Source organism: Eschrichtius robustus, chromosome 3, assembly GCF_028021215.1.
Source record: "Eschrichtius robustus isolate mEscRob2 chromosome 3, mEscRob2.pri, whole genome shotgun sequence".
NCBI classification, from domain to species: domain Eukaryota; kingdom Metazoa; phylum Chordata; class Mammalia; order Artiodactyla; family Eschrichtiidae; genus Eschrichtius; species Eschrichtius robustus.
The window spans coordinates 143,718,527-143,732,121 of record NC_090826.1 but is presented as its reverse complement, the minus strand read 5'-3'; the positions used below and the strand labels follow the sequence as shown (position 1 = coordinate 143,732,121).

The 13,595-nt window shown below is 40.5% G+C and overlaps 1 protein-coding gene across 1 annotated transcript in view; it reads left to right on the top strand.

Annotated features, from left to right (window-relative positions):
• Positions 1–7,377: 7,377 nt before the first annotated feature.
• NIBAN1 (niban apoptosis regulator 1) overlaps positions 7,378–13,595 on the top strand; it is a 159,749-nt gene continuing 153,531 nt past the window's right edge. Inside the window, exon 1 of the mRNA XM_068541397.1 lies at positions 7,378–7,570. Within this exon, the coding sequence (XP_068397498.1) occupies positions 7,516–7,570 (55 nt within the window). The 5' untranslated portion in view covers positions 7,378–7,515. The remainder of the gene's footprint in view (positions 7,571–13,595) is intronic.

Genomic DNA, 13,595 nt, shown 5'->3' with positions numbered 1-13,595 from the left:
CCGCAACGCTATGAGATTAGAAATGAATTACAGGGGAAAAAACGTAAAAAAGACAAACATATGGAGGCTAAACAATACGTTACTAAATAACCAAGAGATCACTGAAGAAATCAAAGAGGAAATCAAAAAATACCTAGAGACAAATGACAATGAAAACACGACGACCCAAAACCTATGGGATGCAGCAAAAGCAGTTCTAAGAGGGAAGTTTATAGCTATACAAGCCTACCTAAAGAAACAAGAAAAATCTCAAGTAAACAATCTAACCTTACACCTAAAGAAACTAGAGAAAGAAGAACAAACAAAACCCAAAGTTAGCAGAAGGAAAGAAATCATAAAGATCAGAGCAGAAATAAATGAAATAGAAACAAAGAAAACAATAGCAAAGATCAATAAAACTAAAAGTTGGTTCTTTGAGAAGATAAACAAAATTGATAAGCCATTAGCCAGACTCATCAAGAAAAAGAGGGAGAGGACTCAAATCAATAAAATCAGAAATGAAAAAGGAGAAGTTACAACAGACACCGCAGAAATACAAAGCATCCTAAGAGACTACTACAAGCAACTCTATGCCAATAAAATGGACAACCTGGAAGAAATGGACAAATTTTTAGAAAGGTATAACCTTCCAAGACTGAACCAGGAAGAAACAGAAAATACGAACAGACCAATCACAAGTAAGGAAATTGAAGCTGTGATTAAAAATCTTCCAACAAACAAAAGTCCAGGACCAGATGGCTTCACAGGTGAATTCTATCAAACATTTAGAGAAGAGCTAACACCTATCCTTCTCAAACTCTTCCAAAAAATTGCAGAGGAAGGAACACTCCCAAACTCATTCTATGAGGCCACCATCACCCTGATACCAAAACCAGACAAAGACACTACAAAAAAAGAAAATTACAGACCAATATCACTGATGAATATAGATGCAAAAATCCTCAACAAAATACTAGCAAACAGAATCCAACAACACATTAAAAGGATCATACACCACGATCAAGTGGGATTTATCCCAGGGATGCAAGGATTCTTCAATATACGCAAATCAATCAATGTGATACACCATATTAACAAATTGAAGAATAAAAACCATATGATCATCTCAATAGATGCAGAAAAAGCTTTGGACAAAATTCAACACCCATTTATGATAAAAACTCTCCAGAAAGTGGGCATAGAGGGAACCTACCTCAACATAATAAAGGCCATATATGACAAACCCACAGCAAACATCATTCTCAATGGTGGAAAACCTGAAAGCATTTCCTCTAAGATCAGGAACGAGACAAGGATGTCCACAAGGATGAAAAACTGAAAGCATTTCCTCTAAGATCAGGAACGAGACAAGGATGTCCACTCTCACCACTATTATTCAACATAGTTCTGGAAGTCCTAGCCACGGCAATCAGAGAAGAAAAAGAAATAAAAGGAATACAAACTGGAAAAGAAGAAGTAAAACTGTCACTGTTTGCGGATGACATGATACTATACATAGAGAATCCTAAAACTGCCACTAGAAAACTGCTAGAGCTAATTAATGAATATAGTAAAGTTGCAGGATACAAAATTAATGCACAGAAATCTCTTGCATTCCTATACACTAATGATGAAAAATCTGAAAGAGAAATTATGGAAACACTCCCATTTACCATTGCAACAAAAAGAATAAAATACCTAGGAATAAACCTACCTAGGGAGACAAAACACCTGTATGCAGAAAACTATAAGACACTGATGAAAGAAATTAAAGATGATACCAACAGATGGAGAGATATACCATGTTCTTGGATTGGAAGAATCAACATTGTGAAAATGACTATACTACCCAAAGCAGTCTACAGATTCAATGCAATCCCTATCAAATTACCAATGGCAGTTTTTACGGAGCTAGAACAAATCATCTTAAAATTTGTACGGAGACACAAAAGACCCCGAATAGCCAAAGCAGTCTTGAGGGAAAAAAATGGAGCTGGAGGAATCAGACTCCCTGACTTCAGACTATACTACAAAGCTACAGTAATCAAGACAATATGGTACTGGCACAAAAACAGAAACATAGAGCAATGGAACAAGATAGAAAGCCCAGAGATTAGCCCACGCACCTATGGTCAACTAATCTATGACAAAGGAGGCAAAGATATACAATGGAGAAAAGACAGTCTCTTCAATAAGTGGTGCTGGGAAAACTGGACATCTATATGTAAAAGAATGAAATTAGAATACTCCCTAACACCATACACAAAAATAAACTCAAAATGGATTAGAGACCTAAATATAAGACCGGACACTATAAAACTCTTAGAGGAAAACATAGGAAGAACACTCTTTGACATAAATCACAGCAAGATCTTTTTCGATCCACCTCCTAGAGTAATGGAAATAAAAACAAAAATAAACAAATGGGACCTAATGAAACTTCAAAGTTTTTGCACAGCAAAGGAAACCATAAACAAGACGAAAAGACAACCCTCAGAATGGGAGAAAATATTTGCAAACGAATCAACGGACAAAGGATTAATCTCCAAAATATATAAACAGCTCATTCAGCTCAATATTAAAGAAACAAACACCCCAATCCAAAAATGGGCAGAAGACCTAAATAGACATTTCTCCAAAGAAGACATACAGACGGCCACGAAGCACATGAAAAGATGCTGAACATCACTAATTATTAGAGAAATGCAAATCAAAACTACAATGAGGTATCACCTCACTCCTGTTAGAATGGGCATCATCAGAAAATCTACAAACAACAAATGCTGGAGAGGGTGTGGAGAAAAGGGAACCCTCTTGCACTGTTGGTGGGAATGTAAATTGATACAGCCACTATGGAGAACAATATGGAGGTTCCTTAGAAAACTAAAAACAGAATTACCATATGACCGAGCCATCCCACTACTGGGCATATACCCAGAGAAAACCGTAATTCAAAAAGACACATGCACCCGAATGTTCATTGCAGCACTATTTACAATAGCCAGGCCATGGAAGCAACCTAAATGCCCATCAACAGATGAATGGATAAAGAAGAAGTGGTACATATATACAATGGAATATTACTTAGCCATAAAAAGGAACGAAATTGAGTCATTTGTTGAGAAGTGGATGGATCAAGAGACTGTCATACAGAGTGAAGTAAGTCAGAAAGAGAAAAACAAATATCGTATATTAACGCATGTATGTGGAACCTAGAAAAATGGTACAGATGAGCCGGTTTGCAGGGCAGAAGTTGAGACACAGATGTAGAGAACGGACATACGGACACCAAGGGGGGAAAAGTGTGGTGGGGTGGGGATGGTGGTGTGCTGAATTGGGGGATTGGGATTGACATGTATACACTGATGTGTATAAAATTGATGCCTAATACGAACCTGCAGTATAAAAAACAAACAAACAAAACAACTAATACTAAACTTTCATTGGGTTATTTGTATGGAAATATGTTAATATAAATGTTTCAGACATTACATGAAATTTCTATAAATCTTATATTTGTATTTGTATGGAAATATGTTAATATAAATGTTTCAGACATTACATGAAATTTCTAAAAATAAAATAAAATAAAATTAAAAAAATAAAAAAAATAAAAAAATTAAAAAAAAGAATTTCAAAATTAAACAATAGAACGTTATACCAATTTCAACTCCCCAAATTGCCAAATATTAAAAGGAATAATGAAAATAATAATAATAAATAATAAAAGATATGACAATGTCCAATGTGATTGAGGAGTAGGGAAATAGGTATGCATCCAGTGCTAGTAGAGAGGTGAATTAATTTACATTTATACAATGAACTATCATGGACCTACATCTAAATATTTAGATGGAAATATTCCAGATGAAAAATTATGATACAGATTACAGAATACATATAGAACATCATTTCATTTTGATAAATAAGTAATTATAAATAAATGTATATATAGTTATAAATTATAATTGCATATACATTTGTATGTAAATTTGTAGGAATCTACATCAAACTGGTAATTGGGGTTATCTAAAGATATTGATGTTGGGATTTGGGTGAATTTTCCAGCTTTTTTCTTTTTGTTTATCAGTAGTGTCTAATTTTTCTATAGTAAAACCTGGCTACTTATGTAAATGAACAAAAGCAAGATTCAAAATAAAAGAAGCAGTATCGTGGTTAAGAGGATGAACTCTGGAGTCAGATAAGCCCAGGTGATGGGTGACCTCGATAAGTTCCTTAAACTTCTTAATCTTGGTTTCCTCACCTGTAAAATGGTGATAATAATAGTGCCTACCTCAGCGGGTTTTTGTGAAGATTAAATTAGACAGCTGATGTGACCTACTGTTTGTACTTACCAGTCAATCAAGTAATTACAGAGTTTCTACTCCGATATTATAGGGCAGTACAAGGTACTTGGGGAAATGCACAGTTTGAGATTGTCCCTGCTCTGTAGGCAGTTAAATTCCCAAATAGACAGATGTCACTAACTCAAATGAAAACATGGCAAACAAGGGGTTCAAAGTTCTATGATATGCAAGGGAATCCCAAAACACAGTCACATTTTCAATGTGCTAAATGTCTATTAAACTAATTTGTTCCTTTAAAAAAAGGTAATTTAAATGGGTGAATTATATCTCAATTAAGATGTTAAAAAAAGGTAATCATTTTAGTATGTGAAACTTACCTGAAGGAAATGGTCTCAAGAGTATTTTAAGACCAAAAACACTGATGCAATACCAAAACTAACATTGCAAAGGAAATTTTCTAAACTAGCTGATTTGAATCATATGAAGTTGAATCTGGTTCATAAAGTTATTGAACTGCTTGGAGACTCATTTTAGTGTGTGATTAATAAAATGATTCCCACATAGGATTTGCAAATATTAAATACTATGACTAAAATAATGAATTCCTTAATTTTTCCTGTAAACCGATTGGGGAAAAAGAGCTTTAATTTGGGGAAAAAAGGGAGCAGAAGTTCTTGCTTAATGTAACATGAATGATTTTCAAGGTCCAATTAAAATACACTTTCTCTAGAAAATTGCATTTTTGACCACTCTGTCCTTACTGATAATAACAATCCTAGTTTCCATTTACTGAACACTTATGTTCCTTGGAATATGTTAAGTGCTTCACAGACCCAGTCAAATTTAATTTTGACTATACTGTGAGGTAAGTGTTCTTAGCTACGTTTAATACATAAGGAGACTAAGACAGGTAAGTTAAGAAACTTGACCAGGTCATATGGCTATTAAGTTATCTATCAGGTTAGGATTCCAAGCTGGAACTGTCTGGTTACAAAGCTTGTTAATAACTACACCATACAAAGTCCTTCCTTGTACCTTGTTCATTCTGTGAATGCTACAAATGAGCAAAGAATGATAGATCAGTATAATCAGTCTTTTCTCAGCGTATTCCCAAATAAGAGGTGACAAGCTAAAACTATACTCTGGCAGGAGATCCAAACTAGTTTTCTTTAATAACAATAACAGTATTCTGAGGCATAATTATAGCAATTTATATAATGAAAGGAATTACTACTCTGAGAAAATATACTTAATAGAGCCAACTAGAATATTGAGAACAGAGTTGAACATTGAATTGTTAAATCATTGAATAGTTATCTGGAAATGCTCTTTATTCATTGAGATCACAGCTTTCATTGACTGCAGATTCTTACATTTTATATTTCACGCATTCACTTATTCAATAGCTATCCACTGAGCACCTACTATGTGCTAGGTGTTGTTCTAGGCATTTAAGATATATCAGAGAACATAAAAATCCCTGCCCTTAAAGAAAAATAATAATAATAAAAAAGAAAAGAAATAATTTTTTAAAAACCCCAAGAAACAACAGTATCAACAAAGACAGTCCCTGACCTCATGGAGTTTCCATCTCAGTGGGGAGAGACAGACAATGAGATACATGTCAGATGATGCTAGGTGATATGAATAGAAATAAGAAAGGGTAAGAGGCAGAGAGATGAAGGCTGGTGTTTGAATAGGGGGTTAAGAAAAGCCTCTCGGAGGTGTTAGCATTTAAGTAGAGATATGAATGAAGTGAGAGAGTTGGAGAGTAAGCCATGTGAATTACCCGAGGGAAGAGAAATCTAGGTGAAGAACGAGCATGTGCAAAAAAGGCCCTGAGCTTGGTGTGCCCTAGAAGAGGCAAAAAGGCCAGTAGGGCTGGAATAGAGAGAGCAAGGGGAAGGGAGAGTGTGTGGTAGATGAGGGCAGAGAGGAAGTCCCGCCGAGTGTCTGTGATAGACTTTGTGGCTTTTTCTCTGAAGGAGGGAGACCAGTTAGGAGGCTATTGTAATCATCCAGGTGAGAAATGATGGGGTTGATAGCAGTGGAGGGGATGAGAAATGGTTGGATATTGGATGTATTTTGAAAGCAGATTTGAAAGGATTTACTGATGGATTGGAACGTAAGGTGTGAGAGACTGGGTGTGAGGTATGAGAAATCTTTGTGCTAAAATGCTAGATAACTAACCTTGGAGGGAAAAGCCTTCAAAGTCCTCCACAGGCCTGGTTCTTGTGTGAACAGACCATTCGACCTTGGAGGTTAAGTCAACAGGAATCTCTAAAATCTGACTGCTAAGAATAGGAAGAAATGAGTGGTGACCCTTCTACCAAGCTGGTTCTCGTTTGGGAGAAGCTGCCAAGCTAAACAGTGGTTGTGGGAAAAGAACAAGTGCCCTTTCTAATGAACTATTTCTAGTTTGCGGAGGGGAGGAACCGAACCTAAAGATGTGAAGAGCAGACTCTGATCAAGTCCCAGCCTTCGGTTCTCCCTAGCTTTTTCTATTTCTCTCTTTTCTCTCCTTCATCCCCCACTCCCTCCTTGGTCCAACTTCTTGGCTGCAGGAAGGGACAGTTTACCACTGGTTTCTCAAACGTCAACAGGCATGAGAATTACCTGGAGTGCCTGTGAAAACAGATTGCTGGGTTCCACACCCAGAGTTTCTAATTGGGGCGCTGTGTGTGTGTGTGTGTGTGTGTGTGTGTAGAGGGGTAGAGAGGAAAGGTGCCGGAGATTTTGCGTTTCTAACAAGTTCTTAGGTTATGCTTGAGAAGAACTGTTGCTTCCGTACCGGAGAGGAGGGCGTGCAAAGCAAGGACCTCTGGAACTCCACCTCGTGAGATGTGAGGGGGAAGGTTCCAGCTCACAGAGGTTTCCAGTCACTAGGGAAATTGTCCTCTTACCCCAAGGTGAAAATAAGAAGGCAGCGAAGAGAAGAAGCGGGAAGTAGTCCTTCCAGACCAGACATCCCCTCGGAGCTCCCCAGTGAAGCGAAGGCGGGAAGACAGCCCCGGGCCAGCCCACAGATCCTCAGAGGGCGCGGACCCGGAGGAGGCGCCCCAGCAGGCCGCGCCTCTTGGAGGAAGTTTGCCCTTTAATTGCAGAGCTCAGATCTCCGTCGCATCAACTTCCAGGAGCGGGCAGCGGGCGCCGACGGGAGTGTCAGTCTCTCCCGCCCGGGGACTGGGCCGGGCAGCCGCGGCGCTCAGCGTTCTCCCGCACCGTCGCCATGGGCGGCTCGGCCTCCAGTCAGCTGGACGAGGGCAAGTGCGCCTACATCCGAGGTACGCCCGCCGGGGGCTTCCCGGAGCGCGACGCCCGTCCACCCGGAGCCTTGGGCCAGGCTGGGCCCCCGGGCACTGGCCCCAGAGGGGGCGACCCGAGCGGCGTCCGCGGCGCCCCTGCCCGCCACGGCCCGCTCTCCAGCGGCGGGCGCGGGGATGACAGGGGCGCACGGGACGCGCAGCCAGGGTTCCCGCAACCGGACGGCAGCTCGGCCCGCGCGCCCTGGCCCGGGTGGGGTGCGGGGCAGCCAGGGCGAAGGGGCTGGGGGTGCTTAGGGAAGCGCCGCCGGGCGGTTGGGAGACGCAGGTGCAGGTTGCGGAGAGGAGGACCACCCAGCTGCCTCCACTCGAGCCGCCTCGATGTCTGTTCTGCACACCCCGCCCCCGGCCCAGCAACACCTCGCCGTCCTGTACCTGGCATTGGACTCAGTTCTGAGCTCTTTCCGAACTTGCCGCAGAGAGAACAGTGGGGATGTCCCCTCGCTTCTAGAGATTCCCCTGGGGATTACCGGCATATAAGGCAGAATTTCCCTGGCCTGGTTTTGTAAGACGCAGCGTCGGCCACAGCTTTACTTGAGCTTCATAGTGTCACTTGTGGGATGGTTTCATCAGAGGCAGAAAGGACAGTGTCATCAGGCTCCCAGGTTGTGCGGTTCCCTTCTCTTCCCGGGGGTGGGAGGTTGGGGGAAACCGAAAGAGGAACACTGGCATATTGGGTAACAGTTGCTAAAGTTGTTGATGGGGAGAAACTCATTCGAGAGCCTTTCTGGGATATAGTGATACAGTAAAGAGTGTGGGGCAGAAGAAAACAAAACCCAAACTGAGCTGAAACTGCAGGAAATCATGATTCTTTATCTCCTAGGTGTAACTGGCCTCTTTCTCTTCCCTCCCCCGCAAACCTTGCCAACAACCACTACCTAACAGTTGGTTATCTTGTGAGTTTAGTGTTTTTCTGGCTTTAGAAATACCTTCTAAACTAGGTATTATACTCTAGGTTTTACCCTAATTCTGCAAAAAAAAAAAAAAAAAAAAAAGTTCTTTCTGGTACCTCTTTCTGGCCCCTGAACCATTTCCTAAGAGGAAAGCATTTATTTAGTGTCCTTATTCCAAATTTGCTTTCAGTCACCACAACATTTAAAACCATTTAAAAAGGATATCAAATTAGGACACTTGAGAGCAATTTAACTGATTTTCCAGACCTCTACTCTGGTGCTTTGAGAGGTAGAAGATCATCAACAACCCATACTGTCAGGGAATAAAACTTGGTCAAGTATCCCTTTGCTGTCGTTGATTTAAAATGGGGAAAAGATGGATGACTTATTTATATTAGAAAAAGAGCTAAACCAAGTCTGCCTTAATCTTACAAATTTGGCTACATGCTTGTTATTTACACCAATGTGCAGGGGACTGAAAGAACAACGTACTAGAACGTTGTGAGAAGGGGCTTGCATTTAATTATTAGCAAAATATGTTTATGGCATTTATTTTATAAAACTTTGTTTCACTGAAAAGCATAGAAACACATCAAGTTGCAGCATGGCCATCTACAGTAATCAGTGGAAGTCCCGCAATGTGAGGGGGTTAACTTGCTTGAAGAAGACTTCATGGTTATCATGGATGTTGCTGCTGACACAAGCATTGTACTCATGTGATAAGAAAATGTGTTAACTTTTTCATTCTGAAATTAAATTATGACACATACAAAAATATGAGCTAGCTAGTACGCAGGAAGGACTTGTAATAAATGCGTTCCGAATGCATAATACTATAAGCAGATTGTGTGACAGTCATTGTATCCTCTAGTCTTGTTCAGTTATATCTCCTCATTATTTGTTTGGGAGGGCACTTTCAAGGTATGTAGGGGTGGAGGGAAGAGAAGAGTTAGTCAGAATACCTCCAGAGAAAATGAGAAGTTGCCTCATTTGAGAATACTAGTCTTGCCAAAAAGAGAAAAGAGCACTGGAAAAATGCATGGTGTTGTGAATTGTTAGTGCATGAGCAAAAGAAGTTCATGAGGCTGTGATTTCCTGATGGTTTTGAAGCCCCAGATCCCTGAAAAAAACCATAACCCTGTCTTCACTGCTTTGCCCATCCGTTAGCCCACAAATATTCTCAAACTTTGATTTAATTGTAAGCAGAACAATTGAAAGTATGACAGTAAAGTTTAAGCACGATTTTATGACCTTTCTCATAAAGCAGCCGCCAGTGAAATATTATAGATTTGAAAGCTCCTGTAGCTGAGAAAATAACTTTCTTTCAAGCTTTATAAACTTTGCCAACATGGAGAATAACTAGTCAATACCTTTGGTGTGAATTTTGCTAACTTAATCTTGTACGTGTTATGAGCAGCTGTATTTCTAGTAGGCTAATGATTCTGTATCAGCACTTACTTTTGGCCAAATCATTTAACAGCTGCCATTTGGTTTGTGTGCCTCAAAACTTTGTGTTAATAGTGATCTTTGTCCCATGGATATTTTGAAAGTACATTATTTCTTAAGATTTGGTAAATCTCTAGGTAAAGGGGCATCAGAAGTGTTAAAGGAGTTACTTCATCTCTGAAGATGTTAGTTTTGAAAATTAGTACCGCACTCATGTTTCTTAACAACAGAATACATTTTGGGGATGTGTCTAGAAGTCTTTCGGTAACTTCCCTTGATGAGATGTTGCTATTAATAAACAATACTAAGACCAACTTGTAATCACATGGGTAGTGTCATCTGTTAGCCGTCAGGAATGCTTTTAGCAGTGGCCTAAAAGGATCTTGCTTTAATGAGAAAGAAAGCTCATAAAATCCCGGCATCAGTGGTCAATTTAGGGCACTTTTCTCTTTTTTCTGCCCTGTGTTTTTTTCCTTTTAAACTTTTGGTATGCCTAAAAGTGAACTACAGCTTCAAAAAACACAGTGTTTTCCTGTTAAAGCAATAATTTTATTTCCTTTAAAAAATTACCATTGAACTGTTGATGAATCAAAAGAAAACAAACTTGAAAACTCTCACATATGTCCTGTGGAGGGCCGGAAAAGTACTGGAAAATCAATGCTGCGGCTGAGAACTGAGGGATACTTGGGTTCTTGGGGTGGGCTGGGGGATGCTGGAGGACACCTCTAGGCCTGGTGGCAGCAAATAGCAGTCAGGAAAACTGTTCTTCTCCTAGACTTACTGTCGCATTGTCAGCCACACCTAACCTGTAAAGCGGCTTCCTCTGAAGTACTCATCAGTGATCTGATGCTGATAAAGTAAGAAATGAGTTTCAGCTTAAAAACAACATGTATTTCTCTCAGAGGAATTTTCTCATATTTATACCATAAGGGTTAACTTAGGTGGCTGTATGTGAAATTTATGCTGATTATAGTGTCTGGAGTGAAGTCTCCCTAGACCAGGTGAATGGAAGATAGGGAGTTTGCAGTCTACTCAACCTAGATGCGTAGTTATTAGTCCACACATTTGCTTGTTCTTCAGCTGTAATTTGTTGGTAGGAGATGGGCAAAAGAACTGGTCTGATGTAATCTTAGAGTTCAATTTATCTCTAGTAAAAGTACAGTTGACCCTTGAACAATATGGGGGTTAGGGGTGCTGACACCCTGTACTGTCGAAAATCTGTGTATAACTTATAGTAAGCCCTCCATAACTGCGGTTCCTTGCTATCCATGGATCCAAATCCACGGATTCAACCAACTGTGGATCATGTAGTGCTGTAGTATTTACTATTAAAAAAAGTAAGTGGACCCACAGAGTTCAAACCCATATGTTGTTCAAGGGTCAACTGTATATTGTAATGGAATTTTAGGATACGGAGTGTGGTAGACACTATTAAATGCCAACCCAGCATCCTTTCCCCATCCCTCTTTCATAACAGAGCCCCAATTTTGTTAGGGCAGCCCTCTGTTTCAGAGAGGCTAGCCCCACTTATGGCTTCTGAGAGATGGGTGCTGGTTGGTCCATGCCTATCATGGTGGTGTGTTCTTGTCAGTGATTGCAGTTGACCCTTGAACAACATGGATTTGAACTGCATGGGTCCACTTATATGCAGGGTTTTTTCAATAGTAAATACTGCAGTACTATATGATCCACAGTTGGTTGAATCTGGGCATGTGGAACCACAGATATGGAGGAACTGCAGTTACTGAGGAACGCATATATGGAGGGCCAACTGTGCAGAGGGTGGGCGCTCCTTACACCCATCCCCCCCCCCCCGATGTTCAAGGGTCAACTGTATACAAGGCATGGGATTGTGATGAAATCTGGCCACTGAAGCTTTTTTTTTTTTTTTTTGGCTGCGTTGGGTCTTCGTTGCTGCGTGTGGGCTTTTCTCTAGTTGCGTTGTGGTGCATGGGCTTCTCATTGCAGTGGCTTCTCTTGTTGTGGAGCAGGGGCTCTAGGCGTGCGGGCTTCAGTAGTTGTGGCACACGGGCTTAGTTGCTCTGCGGCATGTAGGATCTTCCTGGACCAGGAATCGAACCTGTGTCCCCTGCATTGGCAGGTGGATTCTTAACCACTGCGTCAACAGGGAAGTCCCTGTCCATTGAAGCTTGAAGGGAACTTTGCTGGCTGCTTCTAAGAAAACTTTCTTCCCTTTTCAAAAGGAGACAAAGGGAAGAGATGTATTCTTTCTCTCCTTCTTTTGGATTTTGTTGCATCTGAAATGTGATGCCTGGAACTGCTGTTTTTATCTTGATGAGCAGGAGGGGCACTAGCTTAAGACATAGGCAACACCTGGAGAAGTGCCAGGCTAAGGCAGTCTCAGAGAGGAGAAGCTGGAGCCCAACAAACCTCGCTGATTTCCTGCCCTACTCTTGAGTACTTCTTGTTATGATAGATACTAAGTCCTCTTTGAGTTGGGCTGCTAGAGACTGCCAGTTATCCCCTAATATAATTCTCTCTTGCTTTTTAAAATAATAGAACCTCCAAATGTTAGCTGGCCACACGAATTCCTAGAATAAAGATATTTCCCAGCCTCCTTTGCAACTAGATAGGGTCATGTAACTGAGTTTTGGCTAATGGGATGTAGGTAGAAGTGCTGTATGCAGTCCCCAGAAAGTGACCTTAAAGGGAAAGGGTGTGCCTTTCTTTGTCCTGTCCTCCATACTGCTGGCTAGATTGCGAACGTGACTGGAGCAGCCATCTTGGACTATGGCTTGTCCTTTAAGAAGGAATTCATGCAAAGTGGAATAAGTGGACAAAGGAGCCTAGGTTCCTGAGGACTTCATGTAGTAGAACTTACATACCAGCTTTGGACTACTTACCTCTGGACCATAATAAGGGAGAAATAAACTTCTATCTTACTTAAGCTAGTGTTATCTGTGCTATTACTGTTATCCACAGTCAAATTTATCCTAACTAATATAATTTTCTTCTGTTATTTATGGCCCAAAGCATTCTAGCCAGTACACTAAGTGCTGCCTTACTAGGTCCCCCTCAAGAAAAATTAATCCAAAGAAAGTAGGAAGTGGGTCAGAATTATACCATTAGTATTTGTCTCAGTTCCTAATTTGTAGAAATAAATGGGTTCTCCTAAGAAGTGAGGAATTGCAGTGCCTCAGGTGGGAACAGCAGGGACGGGAGAAAAGAAGGAGAGGGCCCAGTGTAAATAATGCACAAAGGTATATTGACCACATTATGTTTTAATTTAAAAAATGACAATCTACTAATGAAGCTGGCAGGAGTTTTGCATTAGGAAAACTATTGCAGATTAGGAATTTCTGGTGGCAACTATTACTTTCTACTACCTTTAGTCTTTGCGAATGGAAATCAAGACTTTGGGAATTTAATGTGAATTGAGGTTCTTAGATTCATCAAAAATAAAGACCCTAGGCTGAGACAATTCAATATTTTCTCCCGTGCTTTTGGAAGAAAGAGTGATCTTCCCTCTTTGGTCCCAATTCGTGTTCTGATGAACGCATAGAGTCAGATGCTAAATCAAGATCTGGTTTTGATAAAACACTTTTTTTTGCCTATGGACATTGGCTACAAGAGGATCACTTCATCACCGGTGCTTTAGTAATAGTAACTCCTAGAATGACAATAGT